At 42.9% G+C, this 27,998-nt stretch overlaps 1 protein-coding gene and 1 non-coding gene across 2 annotated transcripts in view; both read left to right on the forward strand.

Annotated features, from left to right (window-relative positions):
- The first annotated feature begins 2,094 nt into the window (after positions 1 to 2,094).
- rufy2 (RUN and FYVE domain containing 2) overlaps positions 2,095 to 27,998 on the forward strand; it is a 41,728-nt gene continuing 15,824 nt past the window's right edge. The window contains exons 1-11 of the mRNA XM_056278456.1: positions 2,095 to 2,703; positions 10,724 to 10,897; positions 11,487 to 11,604; positions 17,881 to 17,982; positions 18,509 to 18,632; positions 18,931 to 18,995; positions 19,171 to 19,236; positions 23,600 to 23,669; positions 24,536 to 24,637; positions 24,959 to 25,075; positions 26,658 to 26,750. Coding sequence (XP_056134431.1) covers positions 2,430 to 2,703; positions 10,724 to 10,897; positions 11,487 to 11,604; positions 17,881 to 17,982; positions 18,509 to 18,632; positions 18,931 to 18,995; positions 19,171 to 19,236; positions 23,600 to 23,669; positions 24,536 to 24,637; positions 24,959 to 25,075; positions 26,658 to 26,750 — 1,305 coding nt within the window. The 5' untranslated portion in view covers positions 2,095 to 2,429. The remainder of the gene's footprint in view (positions 2,704 to 10,723; positions 10,898 to 11,486; positions 11,605 to 17,880; positions 17,983 to 18,508; positions 18,633 to 18,930; positions 18,996 to 19,170; positions 19,237 to 23,599; positions 23,670 to 24,535; positions 24,638 to 24,958; positions 25,076 to 26,657; positions 26,751 to 27,998) is intronic.
- trnal-cag (transfer RNA leucine (anticodon CAG)) lies at positions 23,937 to 24,019 on the forward strand. The gene has a single exon. It is a non-coding gene; the product is annotated as a tRNA-Leu (tRNA).

Here is a 27,998-nt window from a genome sequence, read left to right on the forward strand (position 1 = left end):
GCGGCGAATAACATCCATGGCTGCAAATGTCCAAGATCAGCTGGTGACGCGTCTGCGTCAGTCTTTTTTTCTCTCTCCAACTGGACGAGTCCACGGACATCGGTAATGAGGCTATTCTCCTCTGCTTTGTGCGGTACATACATGCGGGTGCTGTTCACGATGATTTTCTTTTCTGTCAATCCCTACCAACCAACACCACAGGAGAGGCGATATTTGAGTCCCTAAATAACTTCATTGTGCAGAATAACATTGATTGGAAGAGGTGTGCTGGCGTGTGCACTGACGGTGCCACGGCGATGACAGCCAAACACAAGGGCCCGGTTACGCGTGAACGCGCTGTCGCTCCCTCTGCCGCATCGACGCACTGCTGTATCCACAGAGAGCAATTGGCAGTAAAAAAAAAAGCCACCCTGTCTTAAACAGGTTTTGGACGAGGCCGTAAAAATTGTCAACTTAATTAAAAGCAAGGCACTGAACTCACGTCTTTTTAAAGTTCTGTGTGAAGAAATGGGGAGTGAACACACAAGACTTCTTTTCAACACAGAAGTTGGCTGGCTATCGCGTGGTAAAGTTCTCATCCGCCTCTTTGAACTGCGTGATGAAGTCAAGCTGTTTTTGCATCAAACTGATGAACTTTATGGCCGAATGCATGACTTTCAATGGCTCGCAAAACTAGCCTTTCTTGCTGATGTGTTCAGCACACTTAATAACCTGAACTTAGCACTGCAAGGAAAAGCGGTCACGGTTTTTACACTGCAGGGCAAGGTTAAAGCCACTCGCATCAAAATGGATCAGTGGTGTGCGCGTCTTGATCGCCAGGAGTTTGACTGTTTCCCAACTCTAGCCGATTTTGAGCCAGACATTGAGTCAGTGATGCAACAGCAAAAGGAACAGCATTCCTCCCATTAGTTGTTGACTGCTGCTACCTATAAAGCTGTTATGCTTATTTGAAATGTGTAATTTCATAGCTTCACAAGAGCCAGTACAAAGATTTGATTCCTATTAAAACGAATTTTTGTTAAATTAACATTAATAGTTCACTCTTTTAATGATGAATTCACATTGAGTTCACCCTGACAGTGGTATTTCAAATAAAATCCCATGTTTATTCATCACATCACAACCAAAGGCAATAGCTCTGAACAAAATTAATATGAAACAGTAATTACACATACATCTCACGAAAATCAAGGTCAAGGTATATGGTTGAAACCTAGCCTAATTTTGCTAGTAGCCTATTTATTACATATTTTGTATTGTAATATTCTGCAGACATAATTTGTAATATAAAACATAATATGCTATTGTAAGCCTAATAAAGACTGTTTTAAAAGGTTTTTTTTGGGCGGGGGAGGGGGGGTGTTGGCCGGCTGGTTAGGTGGTTCACGGAAATTTTTTTTATGATCAAGTGGTCCTTGGTGTGAAAAAGTTTGAGAACCCCTGCTTTAGAGTAACTATGGGGGGGTCGTTAAACAGCGCCATCTAGTGCTTAACCACGTGGTTACAATTTCCGACGGTCAGATTTTGGTGTGACACCAGGTAGAGCGGTGAACATTTTCCTACAAAAGCAGTAAAAAAAAAAGTCGAAACAGGGTGACAATGTGGCGACGCGTCAACCTACCAAATCTACGCCTATACTCATAGAATCTGTAGTTACAGTACATATCGTGCAATTGTTTTTTTTTTTTACAAGGGCGGGAGCCGTTGTTACTCAAATGGTCACGGCATTTGCATACGAAACCGATCGCCGGGTTTTGGTCGTTATGTAACCGTTCTGTGTAGAAGGTTGGGGATACCTGCAGTCACGTGAGACTGGCGAAGATGCTTAGACGAGTGATGAAACGCTTCTCCCATTAAACTGTGGGTCCGGATTCAACTTTGTCTGGGAAGGGTGGGAACCGTTCACCGCCGACCACCCACCCAGCCAGCAGGTGTACTAACCGAGACGCGTGTAGTTCTCGCTTTGAACGTTAGAGGGCAGCACGGCACAAACCTCCCCCTGCCTAAAAAAAAAAAAACCATTACGTAGTGCTTTGTGTGTCCTGTGAGCCTTTTGACACCGCCCCTCCGGTGGGTGCAGCGAGACCAGGAGGCAACTGACGGGCGATCGGGGAGCGCTTGTAAACAAATCTGCACGGCGCGGAGATTAGTCGCTCACCTTGCCGTGGTTAAAATGTCGGCGATTCAAAGCATGTAGACCGAGCCGCCTTGCGGTGCAGTCGGGTGCGGGGGTGGATTTTATTTTTTTTGGCACCGGATCCGTCATTGTTTTTGCCCGATGGTATCCCCATGCGTTTTTCACGCTACGGCTGTCGCCGGGCGAGTGATCGATGCGTGCTAGCTACGCCTCGCGTCAGCCGACCGCGTATTAACGCAGCGCCGTTCAGATTTTGCACGCCGATTAGCGTTGTTGTCAAACCTAGCTAAACATGGCATCGCCGGCAGACCACGACCTGGCTTTAGCCGAAGGGGACGGCAGCAAGGAAAAGGCTCAGGTGTTTGGGATTTTGAGGCTGCAGGAGGAGAAATCCAGCGGCGATAAAGCCAGCGGGAACAGCTCTGTGCGAGGGGGAGACGGGCGATGGCAGGCTCCTATCTTTGCTCTGGCCAGGAAAGCGTCCGAGACGTTTTCCGGGAGCATTAATGCCCTGCCGAAAGCGTCGGAGCACAGGGCGTCTCTGAACGAGGAGTGGACCGCGAAAGGTATGGTTTACTTGACGCCGACAACCGTCAGCCAGTGTCAAGAGTATGCGGGTCTCCTTTACAACCCGTCACCACGCTGGGTCATTTTACTCGTACGACGTGTCCGTCCTAATGAGGGGGTGTCGCTTGGCGTATTGATGGGGTGGAAAAAGAAACAGCCGCATCGCCTCACGGAACATTGGTCGCAAAAGTCAGGGTTATGTTAAACCCGAGGGGGGGGGGCAAAAGGGTAACGAGCGACGGAAGTGAATACATCCTCAAACAAAAAACACGTATGTCACCCGTCTGCGGGGGGTTTTGGGGATTTGACTTTTCTAGACTTGTCCTCGTGAAGTTTGAAAGCGTGCGCTACGGCGCCCCCCGCCGTCGTGTCTAACTGAAGTGCAGCACCGTGCGTGACAGATTGATCTTTCACCAGTCACGGTGATACTATGTTGATGCCGCGTCCGTGTATTGATGGCAGGTCAAATAATCCAGATTATATGCACCATTGCCTGCCACTGTTGGTCAGCCTTGGGGTATAACTGATGAAGTAACGTGAACTATGCGGTGTTAAACGTCTTTCTTGTTTCTTCTGTCCATTCTTCTTATCTTGTGGCGAAAACTTCCATGTAGATTGCGCTGCTTTGAATTGAATTGGCTACTTGGATTCAGGGTGGTGAAATTCTTTGGCAGTGTAACACAAAGTCCCTGCACTTACCTGTTGGACACGCTGCATTTGCTCGCCAGGCATTCATGCTGACTCAATCAGTCAGTGCAGTCTAAATGAGTTGACTGATGGATAACTGTTTCAATTTTACAACTGCACATGACTACTGTAGGCCTGACTGTCCCATAGAGATTATGACAATCCTACATAGACCCACGTCCACACTCTGTAGATGATTGTTTCTCTATTGTTTGAAGCGGCTGTCAGTGTTTCAGGCAGTCGATATAGCAACATAGAAAAAAGAGTGCATTTACCACAGAGTGAGTAATCCTGGAAGTATGCAAATGAAAACCAGTTATATGATCTGTGGCAAACACTCTGAATGTATTCCTGTTTTGAATTTCCAACTATCTCTTCATTTGGCAGTTTCTTGCACGGCAAGATTTTATTGTTTGGTACCGGTGAACTGTGTAAGTCTACACACTTTTTTAAACGTAATTTGGCTTTGCAAGGGACACCGAAAACATCTTGTCTTCAGACTGTTTTACACTGGGTAAATGCCAAGCACCATGCCTTGGCCCTGTGGGGGAAAAAAAGCTCTTATTGGCTACAGACATGTTTTGGTGACAAGCAGCTAAAGCTACTGTCATAGCACCCCTGAAATACATTCTTCTTCTGTTGGTGTGATGATTCCAGTGTTGGTGATTATGAAAAACTAGAAACCAGAGAACTGTGGTATTTATCTGTAACGTCACCACAGAGTTGTGAGTGTCCTCAGTACCCTAAAAGGGAGATGCGGTGGAGGAAAAACTAAAGGAAAAAAATGAGCACAGCACTATATAAAGTCACAGGATTACTCAGTTGGTCTATTTAGTCAATCAAGTTGACACAATAGCCTGTTAACTTAGCTATCAGATTACATTTATCTTGGTTTAAATGTCTGTTTCATAAAACAGTAAAGGCTATTTATATCCCTGGTACCTTTGACTGCCTCTGTATTATGTAATTCGTTATTACATAGAGGTTACCAGTGTAAAGACAACCTAATCTAAAACAAAATTATTTCTAAAGCATGCACCCCTTTCTTTCTAAAGTTTATTGTTTTTGCTTATCATGGAACAGGAACGGGATGCGCCTCGTCTTTTACTGCAGTTTGTTTTCTGTTGAACTCCCGTGGCCTTTCTTAACTCATAACTTGGTAGTGTATTCTTCATCTTTACCCCTGACGCCTTGAACTGTTGTCGCATTTGGTGCTGCATCTGCTTGACCTGCTGACATTTAATTTCTCTTTTCTCACTGAAAAGAGAATGCATTTAAGATTCAAGATTTAAGGCGGTACTCTGGCCAATACTCAAATGCATTTACGGTGGGATCAGCTATTCTAACAAACATTTGCCAGCCAGCAAATCTTGTAGAGTGCAATAATAACTGCTAATGCTGCACAGATATAGACCTGGCTATATTTGTCACCTTGTCAACTAATTCATTTTGATATGCTGCAGCATTGCTAAGATTCATTGCAATGGGTGGTTATAGTCCAGATCCATGACTAGTTGTCTTGTGACTTCTTATTTTAATAAAAGGGTATTTGCCGTCAACACACATTAATTATCTTGACATTAGAGGGAACATACACTACCGTTCAAAAGTTTGGGATCACCCAAACAATTTTGTGTTTTCCATGAAAAGTCACACTTATTCACCACCATATGTTGTGAAATGAATAGAAAATAGAGTCAAGACATTGACAAGGTTAGAAATAATGATTTGTATTTGAAATAAGATTTTTTTTACATCAAACTTTGCTTTCGTCAAAGAATCCTCCATTTGCAGCAATTACAGCATTGCAGACCTTTGGCATTCTAGCTGTTAATTTGTTGAGGTAATCTGGAGAAATTGCACCCCACGCTTCCAGAAGCAGCTCCCACAAGTTGGATTGGTTGGATGGGCACTTCTTTGAGCAGATTGAGTTTCTGGAGCATCACATTTGTGGGGTCAATTAAACGCTCAAAATGGCCAGAAAAAGAGAACTTTCATCTGAAACTCGACAGTCTATTCTTGTTCTTAGAAATGAAGGCTATTCCATGCGAGAAATTGCTAAGAAATTGAAGATTTCCTACACCGGTGTGTACTACTCCCTTCAGAGGACAGCACAAACAGGCTCTAACAGGTACTATTTAATGAAGATGCCAGTTGGGGACCTGTGAGGCGTCTGTTTCTCAAACTAGAGACTCTAATGTACTTATCTTCTTGCTCAGTTGTGCAACGCGGCCTCCCACTTCTTTTTCTACTCTGGTTAGAGCCTGTTTGTGCTGTCCTCTGAAGGGAGTAGTACACACCGGTGTAGGAAATCTTCAATTTCTTAGCAATTTCTCGCATGGAATAGCCTTCATTTCTAAGAACAAGAATAGACTGTCGAGTTTCAGATGAAAGTTCTCTTTTTCTGGCCATTTTGAGCGTTTAATTGACCCCACAAATGTGATGCTCCAGAAACTCAATCTGCTCAAAGAAGTGCCCATCCAACCAATCCAACTTGTGGGAGCTGCTTCTGGAAGCGTGGGGTGCAATTTCTCCAGATTACCTCAACAAATTAACAGCTAGAATGCCAAAGGTCTGCAATGCTGTAATTGCTGCAAATGGAGGATTCTTTGACGAAAGCAAAGTTTGATGTAAAAAAAATCTTATTTCAAATACAAATCATTATTTCTAACCTTGTCAATGTCTTGACTCTATTTTCTATTCATTTCACAACATATGGTGGTGAATAAGTGTGACTTTTCATGGAAAACACAAAATTGTTTGGGTGATCCCAAACTTTTGAACGGTAGTGTATACTCAACTAATTTGTGTCAGACAGAAAATCAAGATTAAGGGAGGCCAACTAATTCACACACATTAAAGGGGGAGCCAATTTAAATTCCCCCAATGTATTTACAGCTGTAACTGTAGTATTTTAGCTGTATTTCATCTGTAGTAACAGTATTTCAGTTCATGACTGCTGTTGTTTTCAAACAGCTGAGCGCAGGAATCAAGGCAAAAGTTTCCAGTTGTCCTCTGGGCTTTGCATTGCCAAGGTATGATTTCCTTGAAGGATGGTAGGTTGAAAATTGGTCTTCTCGGTGGCCCGGATAATCTGTTTGTCTAGGTGGTCTACGGCATTTTCTGCCAAATCTGGTTGCTTGCTACAACAACATTACATCTTCCTCAGACTTGCTGCCAACTGTCTACTTCCATGCTGAGGATGTAAAGCTACATCGCATCTTTTTTTTCCCCCAAGAAAGTCTTACCTGACAATAACTACTAAAATAAGCAAGTGTGATGTGTTCATGAGTTGGATATTCATGGATTAGCTCTTGTCTTAATTGCCAATTATTAAATTGCTTAATTAGCTGTTGTCTTACAGATATCAAAATGGACATTTGTTTGCATGTAACTAATCAATAGTGTAACATTTAATGGATTGAAAAACGTATTTAAGCACAGACGTGATATTGCATCTGAAGCTCTCTGTTCATTACAAACCTCTGGAAGCTTCCTTTCACCCACAGTGGACAATACACAAAAACTAACTACAATCCACAAGTTCCACTGTCAACAAATTTTTAATTTGTGTTGTGGAAACTGATTTGCAAAGAAATATTTGACAAACTGTGCATGTCTTAAAAGCAACATTTTACATACAAGTTTTGGGTACTTGGGTAGTGCATACTGTAAGGTACTATCACTGGCAACAATGTACTTATTTCAGTCTCATAACAGTTTCAACGAATTTGATTAAACAAACGACAGCTCATTGGTTAGACTTCACTCTCAATGAAAACGCTTGAAACACTCAACGTGGAGAGGTGCATCACACTTCTTACCTGCATATACAGTGCGCTTGTCACAACATCTGCATCTGTGGAAACGGTTCCCTGTGTTCACAGGCCAGTGAGATTTTCAGTCACCTCTTGCACAATCCTGAGGGACGGTTGTTGCAATCGAAGATCTTCTGCCATGGCCGAGAGGTAGTTTTCCATATCTTTTTAGGAGACACAGGGACACAGATCGCTGAAAGTCCGGGAGGTCATATTCATTACCAGTAACATCTCCGAAGAACAACCAGCTATTCACCACCACACTGTGAAGGGACCAAGAAAAGATTGGCCAACCACCACTTCTTTGACCTTATTGTAGCCCTGTATTTTGACACCCGAAGATCATGCAGATCCATGCCCCCCCCCCCCATGTTTTGGTTGTATGTAAGGATACATGTGGGCTGTGGAACTTTGTCACAGGCTTTTTTCTCTTTGTTCCAGTTATTTAAAGACACCTCAGAATACTTCTCAGCAGCATTGGTTGCTATGGTTACAATACTGTTATCCTTCCACTGTACCAGTACTTTCCCCCCCTGTGTAAGGACCTCAGAATTTCAGCGAGGTATTTTTTGGAACTTTTTCACATCTGTGAAAGGGACATAATTTTTGTGAAAGGGACCTATTTTCTGCTTCTGGTGTGAGGAGATGGCGGTGCGAATTCACGTTTGCATAGGCCTCACCCAGTACCGGTGTGGGAAAATGGTGGCACTGAATTCACCTTTGCAGCGGTCTCACCCAGTACCGGTGTAGGAAGATGGCGGCACGAACTTACGTTTGCAGCAGCCTCACCCAGTAACGTCCATGCAGTGTCTGTCCACGCCTGCGTCTAAGTTTGTGTCTTCGTTTGATGGCTGGGAGAGCTTGGTCTGCTGCGTCCTGCGGGCCCAGGGACCATGGCCCTGCCTGAAGCTGCACCCAAAGAGGAAACACTGAGGGCGGACAGGACACCGAAGCGAGGCAAGCTAAGCAAACTGCTAGCCGATGCAGACTGGCAGTTCTGATAACACCAAGAACAATCTGGCGGCGGCCTTGCCTGGTGTTGACTGTGTTTTTGGTGTCATCATGTGGAGTGCGAGGAGGTGTGTCAAAGGTGTCTCGTTGGGAGAGCTGGCGTTTGATTGGCTGGGGGAGCCTGGTCTGCTGTGTCTGATGGGCCCAGGGACCACGGCCTTGCCTCGAGCTGTGCCCAAGGAGGAAATGCCAAGGGTGGTCTGACGGGACGTGGAACTGCCGGTCTGCCCATGCAGACCGGCAGTTCCGACAGTCATCCTGGCATTCGCTCTCTTGGACAGTGAATTGTTTGTTTTGTTTTTTTTTTTTTGGATATGTTGTTTATGTGTTTTTGTAGTTTTTTTTCTAGTTGTATATATGTGTTCTTGTAGTCTGGATACGTGTCTTTGTGTTGCACTGTTGTGGGGTGGGTAAAACTATATTTAGTTTCATTTCATGTGCGCAGGTGCATGGAATGAAATGACAAATAAACGTTTCTGATTCTGATCATGCAGACGGCACTGTCTGAGTGCAAGACATCCATAACCTCATTTTGTCATTTCATCAAGGAGGCTAAGTGATGTGAAAAGGTTGTCATGTACAAAGTTACAACCTGGAGGAACTTCTGCTTGTTTGGCCAGACCAAGGACCTGTCCTTGGCCAGTTTCAGGGAGATGGGTGTGCACTCCGCAACAGGGCTCCATATTCAATATTCAATTCCATATGATACATGTGCCCTGTAGGTGATGCAAGGCTCCACAATTTATACCCAAACCGGACTGGGTTGCCCCTGATGAATTGCTTGCAGCCATGCCTGCCATAATAAGGTTATCATGCTTTTGTCAACCGATAACCATTTTGAATATGGCATCATTTTGTAATACTCATTCAATGCACTGAAGATGGGCCGTAGTTTGTATAAAGGGTCGTTTTTCGCCTTTCAGTTATCTACTAGATGGATTGAGGCCATTACCTCATCAAAGCGATTTCTTCTCATCGCATTTGAGATGGCTTCATTGTAGACATCAGGGTCATATGACCAAAACATGTGCCGCGGCGGCACAGAACTGTAGCCAGTTGTAAAAAGAACTCCATAGAAAGTCAGCAACTCATCCATGTTCAGATCAAGTATCTTCCCTTTGGTTTGACATCTCAAGAGTGAGCTCCCTCAGGGTAGGAGGGTACATCAACAGGAACAAATCAACTGGCTGAGGTTTAGTTTGCTTTATGCACTCTGCTGCAGTTGGGCTATAGGTCACGAAATCTGGAATCTTGGATGCGGCCGGTCGATTTGATCTTTTAAAAACCTGTACCTATCTTGGATATTTTGAAGAGATGTTTTCTGGTTTTTTTTTTTGTGGCATCGTGGGGTCTTGTTTTCCTCAGGGCATCTCCTTTTTGGGCTGGTCACTATGGGAGACTTGCCAAGATATGGCAGTGGTGGTGAGTTTGCTTCAACACTGACTGCTGCGGGAATGGGGGGGGGCACACCAATTGGTCTCATGGACATCTGACTCATTCTGCATCGCCATTCAGTAGTCTACCTGGTAAATGGCCCATTTCACTCTGGTACTCCCTGGTACTCCCTATCTGAGCCATCACTGTCACAGTCACTTTCAGTTACCTCTTTTTCAAGTGTAGGAATGACGGTGATGCGGCACACAGCACTTGGGTTGTTACATAGGTCTAGGAGGTCCAACACATCTAATGGTTTTAAACTGTGTAAGAAAAAACAAATGGTGACTAGGATTAACAGCCAAAACCTGTGTTTTCAATTGAAACACTTAAACCACTGGTCACAATTGTGACCATTAACAAATTTACACCTCTTACGAGCAAAATATGTATGCAGGAGTATAATTCTCAGAATATATCAGTAGTAGAGCCTTTAAAGAATATATCTGACAAAATATGATAGTTCTGTTAATTAAGGTGTTTTACTTTTGTAGACGTCCGAGGAAGACTTCTTCCAGAGGTGCAAACTGGAAGTAAACTGATCTGGTCACGTGACCTTTCGCACTAGTCACATGACAGTGATACATTTTAATCAAGACAATCTATTTTTTTCATTTAAAAGTTTAATTTCTTGCCCAAAGCCAAAAACAACACTTAGTTTATTAACAACTTTTTTTAAAGCTTTTTTAACAACACTTCCAGAAATAATAATAATTAAAAAAAAGCAAAAAACATGTGGTCACAGTTATGATGGGTGGGATTAAACGGGTTAATCTTTGTGACAACAAACCTGAAAGCTAGCATGGCAGAAAGGAAGAAAAAAAATTTCAATCTCCCAAAATGTCCCATTAGTGTTTGCAGGTGTTTTTCAGATCTCTGATGGACCCCTTAGCCTATTTTCCCATAATGCCATAGGTCCTTTTTAAAGAAAAATGATAGTCATGAGCTCAAAATATCAAGGTTTTTCTGGTGTGTGTGTGTGTGTGTGTATGTTCATAAAATAAACGTATACATGCTACTTATTTGATCTCCTGGGACTGATGTATTCCTTTTCCCTTTCTCCCCACAGCCCTGCGGGACCCCATGGCCATGGAGAGAGCTAACCTGTTGAACATGGCCAAGCTCAGCATTAAAGGGCTGATAGAGTCGGCTCTGAGTTTTGGAAGAACGCTGGACTCGGACTACCCACCTCTACAGCAGTTCTTTGTTGTTATGGAGCACTGCCTCAAACACGGCCTGAAAGGTATGAGCTCTAAATATCTGAGTTCCTCCGGGTTTTTCTTTGTGTGTGTGTGTGTGTGTGTGTTTTCTTTTCCTCTATAATATTTCGCACTGGTGGCTGTTGTGGTGGGTATTTTTGAGTTTCACATTTGTCTCTTTTTTTATTTCAGCTTCAATTGTGCAGTACAGGTCCCATCAGCAATTTGAAATATTTGCCCGATTTTAATTACTCATTAACTTACTTAGTTATGATTAAAGAAGGGGTAACAGGTAGTGGCAGAGAGTGTTAACATGTGATTGTCTGTGTGTTATGGGTATATTTGAGAAATTTGTGCTTCTATCTCCCTACAGTGAAGATGTCATTACTAGGTTTAAATGTTTTTCTTCATGTTGTTCAGAAATTGTCCCAAAATTTTGACTTACTCTGTCTCTCTCCTCTTCCCTCTTTATTTCTCTCTCTCTCTCTCTCTCTCTCTTTGTGTCCTTTTCCCCTCTACACTGTCAGGAGGTACCTCTTAGATTTTACAGTCTTGCTCTCTTTTCCTGTTCTCACTCCTCTGTTTCTCTCTTGTCTCCTTCCTGTATCTCTATTAATACCTGTCTCTCTCCAGTGAAGAAGTCCTTCCTTGGGTTTAATAAGTCTCTGTGGGGCCCCCTGGAGCTGGTGGAGAAACTTTGTCCCGAAGCAGCAGAGATCTCTGCTTCCGTACGAGACCTACCCGGGCTAAAGTAAGGACCGTAGATGCACATGCATGTAAAATGTTACTCTAAACTCAGCAGCATCTTTCTTCCCAACCTGGTGTTCCCCACAGGTCTGACATATACGTGGTGGTCGCTGGCGGAAAGGGCCGTTATTACCTGACGCCACAAAAATGGTCTGCTACACGTGACAAACAACAAATATGTGTGACCTTTGACACAATGTTTTGATTTATTGAATATTTCTATTAATTTCATATGTATTTCATAGGTCCAACCCTCTTTTCCATCCAGGCTTGGACTTGCAATCTGGCAACTCTGGCAAATGCCAGATGGGCTGGCCCAGTAGTGGGCCGCAAGGTCAGCAATATGGGAAAATAATTTTGGGGAAGAAAAAAAAAAGAAATCGACCTGCTGGCCACGGCCCACTTTATGTTGGAACAGCCCATCTGATTGGTGGTTACACTGTCCCAGTTGTCAATAGCCTACCTATACCGTAAGGCAGATGCAGGAAGTGCTACCCTCGTCCTCCCCCCATCCCTTCAAGTGGATGCGTCCATCCATGTAATGTCAGAGGTCAAGTGAGAAATAATCAGATCAAGAGAGAATGAGTGGAAACTAAAGGTATAAGTTTGAATCGAAAATAAAGCTGGCCTGAAATGGATAAAGGTCCTAAAAAGTGAAAAGGTGGAGCAGGAAAAGCCAGAGAGAGAGAAAAAAAAAACGAGACTGATGATGCAAAATGTTTTAAGTTAGCACATTTATTCAAAAACACCAATGCCACCGATGAGGCGTCTTTTCACCGCCTAAGACAGGATATGCAGTACTATTCTACTCACTGCTTAAGGCCGTAGTGCTGTGCTGTTTTTTAAATGATGCCAAGGCAAGAGGGTTATTGCGGCTCAGCTGACTGGTCCCTCTGGGTCCGCTCCAATAGGATGCAGGCATGCTGTTTGTCACAGCCTGACAAGAGCAGTGAATGAACCCGTTTAAATAGCGTCAGTAGCCTGAAATCCTTATTGTGATTTGCATCAGACCAGCCGTGAACACAAAGTCAGATGATTGACTATAAATAGAGTGCTGTTAATTAATGTCCAATTTCAAACACACTTCCAGATCATCATTACACTAGGCCTGCGTTAAGGAAAGCTTTTTTGTCCAGTGTGAAGTTTGAGTTTGGCTGTTTTGTTTCATGATGACAGCATCGCATTTTGTTATAGACTACATTCATGACATGATTGTCATATTTGTTTTATTTAAGTTTTGGATTGTAGCATAAGTGCGCCGAGAGTTGGGTTGCTCATTGTCAAACCAATAAAATCCCAAGTGTGCCTCTTGGGGTGCTGACTTTTCCTCTAGGCTATTTCTTGCCTATTTATTCACTACATTATTTTATGAAACCCTGTAAGTACACCTGTTAGGGTGCCAATTAGATATCTTGCTTAGCCTATATGTTGTAGATAGCCTGATATTGCTTTATACAGCTCATAAGTGTGTAAGTTGGGGAAAAAGGGGGGGGGGGTCCAGACAAAATTGCCAGGGCGGAATTTTGTTCCCAGTCTGACCCTGTCTCCATCTACCCACATGGGAAGAGTAAGACAGAGTAATAATAAATAAATAACACACTCTTTGTGTACAAAGATCGCACTCTTTGCCAGAGCACTTAGTTAAATCTTTCTAGGTTTTTCTAAAAGCTCCAACACCTGTGTGTATGGGAACACCACTGGTGCGTCGGTATCAGTCGCTGTTAACCAATGGTGTCGTTCTCTCAGATGGATAAAAAAAAATACTAAAATGGATCGCCAAAGTTGTCGACCGTTAACATACCTGGGCGGCCCGCCCAAGTAAAGTCTATGTGTGGGGAAACACTGCAACCCTTCTAGAGTAGGGCTGTCATGATATTAGGTTTTCACTACACGATTATCGTGGCCAAAACAATTCACAATAACAATATTGTTGTGATATCGATAGAAATTTTGAGAAAAAAAAAACAGAAACTAATGCTATCAGCCAAATTCATCTTTAACTTTGTTTATTGTGCATTTTGCCTCTTTTTGGGGAAGGGAGGCAAAGCGAGAATGGAAGTAAAGGGAAATTATTTAAGCGGTTCTGGATTATTTACACATCATCATATCTGTAACAATATTTCATTTTTTAAATATCAAGGTTATCGTAAATACCAGTATATCGGAACACTGCTATTCTAGAGTAACAAACCATTGCTCATGGAAGAAAAACAGCCTTGCGTACGCAACACACACACATAGATGAAAGAAAGCACGTATTACCTGATCCACAGGAGGGAAGTGCATAAGAGTGATATACTTTCACTTCATTTTTCCTCCATTTGCTTTCTACCGCCTCCTTTCTGTTCCTGTCTCTCTTGTCTTTTTCTTTGCATATTAGTTTTAAAGAGTAATGTTGACATTAGTAGTAAGCTATTTAGTTATGAATTAATTTAGCCTTTAACTCTTCAGGGTAGTCTGAAAGGTGCTATATTTTCCCACAATATGGCAAAAGGTGAAGTTCTGTAAGATGAGAGAAAGACATTTTAATCGGCCCTTGCAAGCTTACAACTGGGCCCTGGCACCTCCACAGCACCCTCCAAAGTGACATTCAGCTATTCTTGGTAAACCCTCCCTGTCCAACAAAAAGAGGAACAATACTATAAAAGCCAGAAGTTAAACAGACTCACAGTTTTGTCTGACAGTGCTGATTCAGACTCACATAGACCTACAGTGGAATGGAGTTTGGATTATGACATGGATCACAAGGACATAAATCACGTCCCTACATTACTAGTGGCCTCCAAAGCTCATTGTATGACATTGCTAAGGCCTTCTGAAGACCCTGAAAATGATGGATGCTGATTGAATAGATGTACACTAAAACCTTGTTATATCTGCCTACACACTAGGTAGCAAAGTATTTCCAGGTCACATGAAAAGGTAGTTTGAAAGTCCCCCCCCCCCCAGACATCAGTTAAGAGTCTCTGCAATCTTTAGGTTATATAGGGGCTTCCACATGTTACAATTACAAGCCTCCATTTTATATTTTTACCATTTAACTTTCCTTTTAATGAGCTTAATAGGAAAACAAGTCAGCATTCATGCAACACAGTAGCAGATGGCTAAAGAAGTACAAGACCTCATAATACAAAGGAGTTATTTTTTAGTTTCATTTGAAGTGAGATGAAAGTTATAATTTAGAACAAGTAAAAGAGTTGTTGGATTAGTAACAATAGTCCTTTTGACATTAGTGTGTGTGTGTGTCTTTCACTTGGCCCCAAAATAGCACTCTTCTCCACCCACTCCACCCTGCCTGCACTCTTCTTCACCTCTCTTCTGTACTCCCTGTTACTTTGAACAGTTGACCCCAAGTATTTAAACTCATCCACTTTTGTCACCTCTACTCTTTGCATCTTCATCATTCTGCTGTCCTCCCTCTCATTCACACAGGTAGTCCGTCTTGCTCCTACTGACTTTCATTCCTCTTCTCTCCAGTGCATACCTCCACTTCTCCAGGCTCTCCTTAACCTGCTCTCTACTCTTACTACAGATCACAGTGTCTTCTGCGAACATCATAGTCCACGGAGACTCCTACCTGATCTCATCCGTCAACCTGTCTAACACCATTGCAAACAAGAAAGGGCTCAGAGCCGATCCTTGATGTAATCCCACAGCCACCTTGAACCCATCCGTCATTCCTACCAAACACCTCACCACTGTCACACTGCCCTCATACATATCCTGCACCACTCCTACATACTTGTCTGCAACTCCCGACTTCCTCATACAATACCACACCTCCTCTCCGGGACCCTGTCATATGCTTTCTCTAAATCCACAAAGACACAATGTAACTCCTTCTGACCTTCTCTATACTTCTCAATCAACATTCTCAAAGCAAAAATCACATCTGTAGTGCTTTTTCGTGGCATGTAACCATACTTCTCCTCACTAGTCATCACCTCTCCTCTTCCACTACTCTTTCCCATATCTTCATGCTGTGGCTGATCAACTTTATATCTCTGTAGTTACTACAGAGGTATAAAGTTTAAAAGAGGTACCAGTATGCTTTTTCTCCACTCCCCAGGCATCCTCTCACTTTCCAAGATTGTATTAAACAATCTAGTTAAAAACTCCACTGCCATCTCTCCTAAACATCTCCATGCCAGCTATGTCATCTGGACCAGCCGCCTTTCCACTTTTCATCTTCTTCATAGTTGCCTTTACTTCATCCTTGCTAATCCACCTTATTTCCTGATTCACTGTCCCCACATCATCCAACCTTCTCTCTCTCCCATTTTCTTCATTCATCAGCCCCTCAGAGTACTCTTTCCACCTTTCCAAAATACTCTCCTTATTTGTTAGCACATTTCCATCTCTATTCTTCATCACCCTAACCTGCTGCACATCCTTCTCAGCTCAGTACCTCTGTCTAGCCAATCGGTACAAGTCCTTTTCTCCTTCCTTAATATCAGACCTCTCATAGAGCTTGCCATATGCCTTTTCCTTTGCCATCACCACCTCTCTCTTCACCTTACGCTGCATCTCCTTGTACTCCTGTCTACTTTCTTAATCTCTCTGACTATCCCACTTTTTCTTCGCCAACCTCTTCCTCTGTATACTTTTCTGTACTTACTCATTCTACCACCAAGTCTCCTTGTCTTCCTTCCTCGGTCCAGATGACACACCAAGTACCTTCCTAGCTGTCTCCCTCACTCCCTCACAGTGCTTGCCCAGCCATCTGGCAACTCTTCACTACCACCCAGTGCCTGTCTTAACTTCCGTGAACTCCACACAACAGTCTTCCTTTTTCAAGTTCCACCATTTGATCCTTGGCTCTGCCTTCACTCTCCTCCTCTTCTTGATCTCCAATGTAATTCTACAGACCACCATCTGATGCTGCCTAGCTACATTCTCCCCTGTTACCACCTAGCAGTCTCCAATCTCTTTAGGATTGCACCTCCTGCATAAGATATAGTCCAGCTGTATGCACCTTCCTCCACTCTTATACGTCACCCTGTGTTCCTCCCTCTTCTTGAAATAGGTATTCACCACAGCCATTTCCATCTTTTTTGCAAATTCCACCACTTCCACATTGCTCTCCTCCACACCATACCTACTCATCACCTCCTCATCCCCTCCATTCCCTTCACCAACATGCCCATTGAATTCTGCTCCAATCACCACCCTCCTCCTTGGGTACACTCTCTACCACTTCACCTAACTCACTCCAGAATTCTTCTTTCTCTTCCATTTCACACCCAACTTGCAATGTGCTATGTGCTGGCAACATATATAGGGAGTTGTTCCTTATCCGATGCGAGGGTCTAAGGACAGGATGTTGTGTTGCTGTAAAGTCCCTTGAGGCAAATTTATAATTTGTGATATTAGGCTATACAGATAAAATTGACTTGACTTGACTTTCGATTTCCAGCTTCATGCTCATCACTCTGTCAGACACTCTCTTCACCTCCAACATATTCTTGACACACACTTCCTTCAGAATTACCCCTACCCCATTTCTCCTCCCATCCACACCATCATAGAAGAGTTTGAACCCACCTCTGATGCTCCTGACCTTACTCCCCTTCCACCTGGTCTTTTGCACACACAGTATATCTTCCTTTCTTCTCTCCATCATTTCAGCCAGCTCTCTCCCTTTACCAGTCATAGGGCCAACATTCAAAGTTCTGACTCTCACCTCCACACTCATACCCTTCCTCCTCTCCTGCTGCCTCTGGATATACCTTCCCCCTCTTCTTTGCCCAACAGTAGCATAGTTTCCACCAGCATGCTGCTGGCCAACAGTACCGGTGGTGGTCATTGGTAGCCTGGGCCTCGACTGATCTGGTATGGAAATCTGATTTATGATCCGCATATTTGATTTGGTAAAGGTTTTATGCTGGATGCCCTTACTGACGTAACCCTCCTCATTTATCTGGGCTTGGGATCAGCACTAAAAATGCACTGACTTGTGCATGCCCGTTGGCTGGGTTGTGGGCTTGTTTGGAGATGATCAGTGTTATTTGATTCACCTGTGAGTGGTCATAATATTTTGGCTTATCAGTGTACTTTCTACATAGATTCTCCTTTTTCCACTGCCTCTTCATGAGCAAAGGCACACTCACTAAATGACATAAAATGCTCTCTTGGCTATAATTATATGATTACTATTGAGCGCTCTGTGATGCGAATTGGTAACACTCAAATTTATCTGCCAACTACTGACTCTGTAAGTCACTTTGGATAAATGTGTCTGCTAAATGAGTAAAGGTAAATGTGTTTTTGTGTTTCCCAGGACTCCTCTGGGCAGGGCGAGGGCATGGCTGCGTCTGGCTCTCATGCAGAAGCGGCTAGCAGACTATCTACGATTGCTTATCACCAGAAAAGATCTGCTCAGGTACAGTCTTTCTAATAATATCAAATACAAAAGCAGTTTTTTTCCCCTCTCAAATAAGTGCCTGATACAGAAAAGAAAAATATTTTGGAAAACGAAGTTTTGCCATGCTCTCAGGATTGGTACAGTGCTGCCTCTCAGCTCAGACCTAACTTAACATTGCCATACCTATATACTACATCTGACCTTTTGGAGCTTTAGACCCTAAATAGGCTAAAAATTATCTATCAAAAGTTTAGAATTGCTTGCCATTACACAGTAAGAAGATTTGCCAAGAAAAAAAGCGAACAGTACTGGTGTCACTTGCTGTACATGTTTTGCAAGTTGATCACTTTTATCAGATGCAGATGTTGCACTGTAGCTCTGTCATTGCGTCAGTTCACATTCACTGCAATTGGAGGTAAATCCCACACATCAATGTCACTGCCCTTGTTCCTTAACTACTAATCAGAACTGTGTGTGTGTGTGTGTGTGTGTGTGTGTGTGTGTGTGTGTGTGCGTGTGCGTGTGTGCGTGTCACTCCCGTCAGTGAGTTCTATGAGAGTTCGTCGGTGATGTTGGAGGAGGAGGGAGCGGTGATCGTAGGCCTGCTGGTGGGACTTAATGTCATTGACGCCAACCTCTGTGTCAAAGGGGAGGACCTAGACACTCAGGTAACCACAACCTCCACAATTAAAATGGCAGGTTAGCTCAGAGGTTGACCGACTTGCCAACTGGAATCAGTGGGTTGGAGAGGCTTATGAAGCAGCGTTTAGGCCGCGGGAGACTCAGACTCTCCATTAAAACAAACCTGAATGGACTTCTTTTAGGCTTTTCATGCTTCTTATGACACGATGGCCCATCTGACTGATTATGGGGACATTTCTTTTAGTTATATTGCCTTATTCATGAGGGATGTTCTTTTTTTTGTCATACTGATAATATTGATGTTTTGATTTTTTTTTTTCTTAGGTTGGAGTGATTGATTTCTCCATGTACTTGAAAAATGACATTGATGACTACAGGAGTGAAGAGAGGTACAGTTGGTATCCAAGTCTCATGCTTGCCCCTTCATCTTATGCTCTCTGTTTCTCTTTCTCTCTGTCTGTATCTGTGTTTTTTCTATACCCCCCCCCCACCTCTATCTCTAAGCTGATGTAAGGATTTTTCTGTTTGCAGAATTTTGTTTGATATGTGTTTCCATGCCAACAGAAACAGCCAGATAGCCTCCATCTTAGATCAGAAGAACTATGTGGAGGAGCTGAACCGACAACTGAAGTAAGATTTTCCTCCTTATACTGTAAACCAGTGTGTTCAGGATGCCCTGTCAAATAAAACGGGGACTCAGTTCACATTATTTAAGGTGGCCTTCAAACCTGTCTTACTTTGTGGTACAAGGAATTATTACAGCTTTACCAGAGTGTTAAGTCTGTCTTTTCTATCTAGACATATATAAGTGGGCCATCAGTGTGCAGTCAAACATTTTGCAGTCTTTACCAAGCTTTGTGCTGCGGTTAAATCCCATCAACATTGGCTATCATCGGTTATCTGCAGGGACCTGGTAGAAATGGGTGCAATTTTAGTTTTGACACAAAGAAATCAGGGCTCGATGGAGTCTGAAAATAGTCACTTTTTTTGTTGCAGCAAGAAGCGGAGAAGTTAATCCATGTATTTATTTGCAGTATATTGAATTATTGCAATGCCCCCCCCCCCAAAAAAGCACACAATTCAACTGATCTGAAATGCCGCTATGAGGGTCCCATCAAAAACAAAGGAAAGATATCAAATCACTACAAACCATGTACTGGCTCGCTGCGTGTTTTAGAATAGATTTTAATATGTATATTTTTTAGTTTAAATCGGTGGTGTTGCACCTACCCTGTTTAGTAGTGATGTTCTCGAGGTGTTTGTCAGGTAGAGCCCTTAGATCCTCCAGTACTGGCCTCTTAACTAATCCAACAGTCAGGACGAAGGGGGGTGAAGGGACATTCAGTTATTGTCAGTTTGCTGGAGTGTCTACAGAATGCTACATGAGGAGATATTAAGAAGAAACTTAAGACTTCACCGTTTTTTGCATTGTCTCTCCTTAAGATACATCTCTTCATCATAATAATAATAATGATGATGATGATAGTAATAATTGTTATTTGTATAGTGCTTTTTAAGGTACACAAAGTCGCTTTACATAAGATAAAATAAACATAAAGGCAACACACCAAAAATATGTAACGTGCAATAATAATCATGCATAAAGAGAAATTCTGAAAAGGTGAATTTTGATTAATGATTTGAATACGGACAGATCAGTACAGTCTCTGATGTGTTTGGGGAGAGAGTTCCAGAGGGAGGGGGCAGCTATAGGGAAGGCTCTGTCACCCCAGGTCCAGTGCTTGGTCCTGTGTGGTGGACACGGGAGGTTGGCATCGAAGGAGTGAAGGCTGCGGGAAGGAGTATGATAGTGGAGCAGGTCAGTGAGGTAGGAGGGGGTCTGGTTATGGAGGGCTTTGTGAGTGAGAAGAAGGACTTTGAATTGGATCCACTGTGGGACAGGGAGCCAGTGGAGGTTCTGGGGGACAAGGGTGATGTGGTCGTTGGAGTGGGTGAGCAGGTAATTAGCATAGTGAGTGGCTTACATAGTTTACTTTTGGATGTTGCAGAGTTGGTAATAAGGCAACCCTTTCTTGCCAACCCAGAGCCAGTCGCGGCGTACCACAATGAAGGAAGTGCGCCCAGCGGGGGCTCTATTAACAACGGGCGCCCCCCTCGCAACCCCGAAGGGAAGAGGCGATCCCCATGCATCACCTGAACCCGTGGGTTGAGTCCCCTTCGCGTCTCACAAATTTGCGACAAAGCTGGGTTTCTGTTGCAAATTGGTATTGCTGCCAGTATGAATAGTTTTGATGTGAAATATTTGCAGGCGAGTATTTCGCATTTCATCATTTAGGCTACAGTCACACATGCGCAAATGCAGGTGAACAGACGAAATTTGTATTTTGTCATGCAGAAATTGAGCAGTACAGGATGTGATGCACACGGAAATCAGTTTGCTGGTTTGTAGTCCGTTTGAGTGGTTGTGGTTGTCGGTCACACGAGTGGTTGTTGGTTTTGCAATGGGAACATGTACACTGAAGTCCAGAGAAAGATAAGTGTTCTCATTTAATTGTCTCACTTATACATGCTATTATAGTTTTATGGACAAATAAGGAGGAAGAGCATTGGCGTACAAGTTATATTTGTGTACCGTGAAATTTGAATTGAGGTTATTCATACATTTTCCATTTATTTACGTTCATTGCGTGTCTCCCTACTCACAGCCAGCCAGCCAGCCAGCCAGCCAGCCAGGCAGCATCTGTCTTGTGGGACAGTTTGTTGGTTTCATGGGCAATGTCGTACAATACCAGCTGGTTAGACACAGCAACAATCAAAGTCTCCTCCATCTTGGCTCAGGAGCCAATTGGGGTCAACATTACTTTTGTAAATATACTTGTTAAACTGGGTGTGAGCAGTGTTGTAGTACTCGAGTCCAGGACTCGGACTCGAATCCGACTCGAGCCCTGATTTTCAGGACCCGTGACTCGACTTGGACTTGAGCACTGATGACTCGGACTTGGACTCGGACTCGAACAATGGGGACTCGACTCAGACTCGAGGTTTCATGACTCGGCTACAACACTGGTTGTGAGCACCTAGTGTTATAGCTGGATAGTGGATATCCATCTACAGTGGGGCTCTGATTAAGGAGTGGACATGGAAGCAGATAATAGTTTGCAAACTTTATATAAATGCAATCCATCTATCCATCCACTTGGAGAGAGGTACAAAGTATACAGATGTGTGTGGTCTATTCGTGACAGAAGCACACATATTGTCCTCACTCCTTTACTGCCTGCCGTATCTAGCAGGGACTAACAGCAGACAATCGCTCAATTACCATGTAGCACTACGATAATGCCAGTCAGCGGCGCTCCCTACTGGCCACACATGGCGCAGTGCATGAAGCGCCTGAGGGAATTCTGTACACATGCACTTATTTGCTATTGTTGAACTACACGCGAAGCGAAGACGCAAATTTCTTTCGCCAGCCAAAGCAAATGTTTTATTTGCCCCTTCACTTGCATAGAATGGAAGTGAACAGGAGGCGAATATTCGCCAATGTTAATTTAGCGCATGTGTGACCGTATTCGTGATCGTCATGTCCCCGGTGTGTAAAGACCTTTACACTTTTGGTTTTTATCCACGTCCTAAACATTTAATCTCATCTTATTGTTTTATCTTTTCATTTGGCGTAAACACATGGTATTGCAATCTTGAATGAAATGTGCTCTGTAAATAAAGCTCGTCACCATCCCCGCCAGGCAGATAGCCTGGATGGGAGGGATAACAACCCTATGATTGATATAATAACCCTTATGATTGTATGATGAAGAACCTTTCATGGTTGCGGTGATTCAAAACCTTCGAAAAACATTTGTTCTCACTATTGCCCCTCCCTCTCTTCCTTCACTCTCTAGCTCGCTTGACCAACGCTGCTCTCTGTCGCCAAGTCAACTGTGTCCATGTGTGCGCATGCACGACCCACAACTACGTTTGACTCGGATCGGGCAGCGACATGATCAAAAGTGATTTAAAGAATTTTGATAAGCTAAACAATGGGAAGAACAACCTCTTCTAGGTTGCAGTCAAAACAGGAAGTGTTGCATATTCTTGTCGCTGCCCGATCTGAGTCAGCCGTAGATGTGAGTCATGCATGTGTGAGTGTAGACAGTTTACCCAGCTTTGAATTATAAAAATAAAGACAGGGCTTGGGGTCAGGTCAAAATGGTCACATAGCAAACCTTTTCTTTTGGAAATTGCGAGTTCATATTAGACTTGGTTGCATTCGTGTGAGGGTCTGCTGCGCATCCACAGACTGACAAGCAAAACATTTTTATTTGGTAGGTTTTTTTAGCTTGAGTGCTGCATATTAACCCCCCCCCCCCCATAATTTCCGTTCAGTTGACTTTGGGCGCTGCATAAAAGCCTTGTAATGGCAGGAAAAACACTGATTTTGCTGTCTGTATGCGCGTGTATCTATCCGCTACTAATCTTGCATACTACTGGGCTGGTCAGCCTAATAATTTCTGTTTACAGTTATGGCTGTATGATCAAGGACCTCTTGTGGTCGGGGTGATTCATCCATCCATCCATCCATTATCCAAACCGCTTATCCTGCTCTCGGGGTCGTGGGGATGCTGGAGCCTATCCCAGCAGTCATTGGGCAGCAGGCGGGGAGACATCCCGGACAGGTCACCAGTCCATCACAGAGCCGACACACGCATTCCCACCTAGGGACAATTTAGCATGGATTAGTACGGTGATTCAAAACCTTTGAAAAACCTGTTTTATACCATAATTGAGTGCTAACTCCTCAGCTGGTTTTTCGCCCAATTGTGAACATTAGCGAAGGCAGTGGCTCTGTATTTTCCCTTCCCCCGGTAGGCAAAAAAAGGGGCGGTTTGTCATTAAGTCCAGTCACTGGAGAAAGGGATATACGCCTGGATGGCATCTGCGCTCTACTGAGTGCAGTCTTCTAGTTATTTGTTGTTGTTATTGGTAATCTAGTTGAATTTCTGTTTTTCTCTGTGTCTTTATATATGCCCAGCTCCACAGTCCATGGTCTTCAGGGTAGAGTGGACTCTCTGGAGAAGTCCAACTCCAAACTCATAGAGGAGGTGAGTACTCATCATCACATGCTGCATACAAGTATCCTAACAGAAAGTGTATACATAGCACCAACATAATTTACATAATGCAGCTGTCAGATTTGTGGCGCCTAACCCCAGAACGCCTTTGATCTTTGTCCTCTGCTTCGTTCTGAAGTTGATTTTATATGTGCAATTATGTTTTATTTCTATTTAATGAAAATAGATGGTGTTATTAATATTATGTAAACTCTTGAACTTAATGTTGTAATTTGACTTAATGATATAAACTTCAGAGTCAGGATGGCCAAGCAGTCTAAGGCACTACGTTCAGGTCGTAGTCTCCCCTGGAGGCGTGGGTTCGAATCCCACTTCTGACATAGTGTTTTGTGGCGGCACAGTGGCACAGAGGTTAGCGCGGTTGCCTCACAGCAAGAAGGTCCTGGGTACGAGCCCCGGGATAGTCCAGCCTTGGGGGTCATCCTGGGTCATCCTCTGTGTGGAGTTTGCATGTTCTCCCTGTGTCTGTATGGGTTTCCTCCGGGTGCTCCGGTTTCAGGTGAATTGGCCATACTAAATTGCCCCTAGGTATGAATGTGTGTGTGTGTGTGTGTGTGTGGGCCCTGTGTGATGGCCTGGCGGCCTGTCCAGGGTGTCTCCCCGCCTGCCGCCCAATGACTGCTGGGATAGGCTCCAGCATCCCTGCGACCCTGAGAGCAGGATAAGTGGTTTGGATAATGGATGGATGGATATAAACTTCAGTGTCAGCTTCTGCTTAGTATATGGAGCTAGTAGGACCATGTCAATTTGAGCACTGTTGCGAAGCCAGTTAGGATGATGAATAATTTGGGAAAAAAAACAAAGAAACTAATCATGTCTTATTTGTGTGTGTGCAGTTAGCCATAGCCAAAAACAACATCATCAAACTCCAAGAAGAAAACCAACAGCTGAGGAGTGAAAACAGTCTTATTCTACTTAAGGCACAGCAACATTTAGAGGTACACAAAACACATCAGCAAACACACACACACACACACACAGCGTTAAGAGTATTTTCTCCTTTGCTGGCCATGTCACTCGTTAATCATAATGAAGTATCAAAATGGTGAGTATAAATCAGTAAAATAATAAAAATACTGCTGAAACCTGCACTAGGGCCTAGTTTGCAAGAGAAAAATTTGGAATTTAACTTAACAAAAGTTCCCACAACTGCCCCACTGCAACAAAACATTATAGAGGGGAAATTGGCACACATGCACACATTCTTTTTTTGTCATGTTAGTTGTAATGATCATTATCCTAATTGTTACCTACTATAGGTCACCCAGGGTGATGTATCAGTGGAGAGAGATACCTACAAACAGTCTCGTCAGGGTCTGGATGAAATGTACAACGAGGCCCGCAGACAACTGAAGGAAGAATGTCAGCTAAGACAGGTCAGTGAGCTTGTGTGTGTGTGTGTGTGTGTGTGTGTGTGTGTGTGTGTGTGTGTGTGTGAGAGAGAGAGAGAGTGAGAGAGAAAGAGAGAGAGAGAGCGTTATTCCTGGCCTATTTAACGATCCAGGACACAAACACCACAGATAGTGAGCCATTGCTCCAGTGGGAAGTTGTGTTACATTTTGTGCCCCTTGTTGAAATCAAATAAGTCTTTTACACAGTGTATATTGATGAGGGTTATGTGATCAACTGTCTATACTGATCAAAAGTCACTGGTTATTGTGAACTAATGTCTGCTTAAAGTGGTCATTTTGGGCCTTTCTTACACTGGAAATAAAATCAAAAAACGATTTTAAACGCAATGTAATTCAGAAAGTCTAATGTTAAAATGCTTAATTTTTGTTGTACTTATTCTTGTGACACTGTATGATGTCACTGCTGCTCTGAAAATGTGCCTTGGAAATCACAAGATAGCCAAAATTGGTATAGGTTTACTTTCCTTTTTAGGCCTCACCCTACTGTTATTAAAAATGTACTGAAATGCAAAGTTGTGTTATTGTAACCTATAGTCTAATTTAAAATACTGTTTGAAGTAGCTGATATTTTGTCACTGTAGAAACGTGTATACTTGTCAATTAGATAGTCATCAGGGAAAAAAAAAATTAAAACAAACTTGACTTTGTATAAAGTGATCGGCCACTTATGGTAATCATACTGGTCTGGGCAGATTTGATCACTATAAATGGTTTTCACTGTACAGACATTATATGTATAATATTGAAATAGTTATAGGCAGTGTATTTCGAAGGAAATACAGAATGAAATACACATGCTGTATATGTATATGCCATGAGCCAGATGTTGCTGTATCTCTCACTGTCTGGAAAAACTTGAATGCTTGACCCTTACAGTGAGGGGGTCTGGGGGCTCTGTTATGCTGTGGGGGACATTTTCCTGCCGTGGTTTTGGTCCACTTGTCCCCTTAGAGTGAATGGTCACTGCAAATCAATACAAAGTTATTCTGAGTTATCACCTTTATCCTATGATGAAAAATTTCTATCCTGATGGGAGTGGGCTCTTCCAGGATGACAAAGCCGCCATCCACAGGGCACAAGGGGTCATTGAATGGTTTGATGAGGATGAAAATTATGTAAATCGTATGCCGTGGCCTTCACAGTCACCCGACGTGTTAACCCAACTGAACACCTATGGGTGATTTTGGATTGATGTGTTAGACAGCGCTCTCCACCACCATCATCAAAACACAAAATGAGGGAATATCTTTTGGAGGAATGGTGTACCATCCTTCCAGTAGTTCAGAGACTTGTAGACTCTATGACAAGGAGCATTGAAGCTGTTCTAGAGGCTTGTGGTGGACCAACATCTTACTAAGACACTTTATGTTGGTTTGTCCTTTAATTTGCCACCCGTCTGTTCATATATATAAATAGATGTATATTTATGTATGTATGTATATGTGTGTGTGTGTATTTGATTTAACTCTCTTATGTTCGTGCTTTTCAGAACTCTCCCCTATCTTAGTGCAGATTATAATATCATATTGATGTCATATGTTTTAAGGATGTAGAGAATGAGCTGGTGGTCCAGGTGTCTATGAAACAGGAAATGGAGCTCGCCATGAAACTTCTAGAGAAGGACATCCATGAAAAACAGGTTCGCAAACGTTTCATCCTACTCTCTCTTCATTGTCTTTATAGCGCGCTGTCTCTGTCTCTGTCTCGCTCCTCTCCCTGTCTTGCCTTATTGTTATTCATTTATCATGTTTATCATATAATAAACATGCAACAGACATGTCCCCAAATTCTACTGTTGTTCAGAAAGGCCATAGTGCTTTTGACTTAAAATGTGTTGTATAAATACATTATTTACTCGGTGTTTAAGTTGCACAAAGATTACAATATCTTGTGGACTGACCAACCTCGGTTACTTTTAATAGTTAATTTTGGGTTCAGCACTGTAATTATTTATCGTTATCACTTTTAAAAGACTGTGACATAAAAGATTTTAGTTTTTTGTTCCTAATGGACTTCTACAATGAGTAGGGTATTCACGACTGCTCCATTTTAGTAGTCGTCAACTATTCCCAAAAATAGTCTAGTGGTAGATATTTTCACCCAATAACAACGATCAATTCTCGTCAAAAAGGTCTCAAATAACAACCAATAAAAGGTTAACTAATGTAGGCGGGGCCAACCTGGGGGTAGAGCAAATCGCAGAGTCCTCGATTGGCTCTGAGAGGCTGTTTACAAATGAGCCGCCATCTGATTGGACTACACGCCCAGCCAGTCTGTCTGAGCTGGAAAGTTTGACTGCAGTAACAACGCGACTGTTTTCTTGCAGGTGTTGTAGTTTAACTAGTGACTGTGTTAAAGCAACATTATGCAACTTTTGTTTTACCTTAAAATAAAAGTTTCAAAATCATTTTGATGTTACACTGATTTGTAGTTGGGAGAATGATGCCTCTTTCATTTCCACTCCGCGCCCCGAGCGCTTATGTAATTTGGGTTGAGATCTCCCACGAACGATACTTTTTTTTTTTTGCTAGGATGGCGAAGTCAGTGTACCAGCAAAATTATTTTGAAGCTGTTATTTCAAGGTAAAAAAGTTGCGTAATGTTGCTTTAACTGGTGACTTTCATCCGACTGTCTGTGGTTGTCGTGGTGACGGCAGCTGCTGAAAAGCCTTAAATTAAATTGAATGTTCTATTTGTCTGGTCCTTTTTGCCCTACATTATGTAAATTAGACGGTGTCGCCAACAAGAACAATTCACATTTCTTGCAGAGTACCTAGCGTCTAATGAGGTATTTGACATAATGTTACTGGTTAAATAATTGAATATAGGTTGCTATCCGATTGAGGATAAAGGTATAAAATACAGCCGTTTCCTACATTATAAGAAAC

The sequence above is a fragment of the Lampris incognitus genome, chromosome 4 (assembly GCF_029633865.1).
Source record: "Lampris incognitus isolate fLamInc1 chromosome 4, fLamInc1.hap2, whole genome shotgun sequence".
Taxonomy (NCBI): domain Eukaryota; kingdom Metazoa; phylum Chordata; class Actinopteri; order Lampriformes; family Lampridae; genus Lampris; species Lampris incognitus.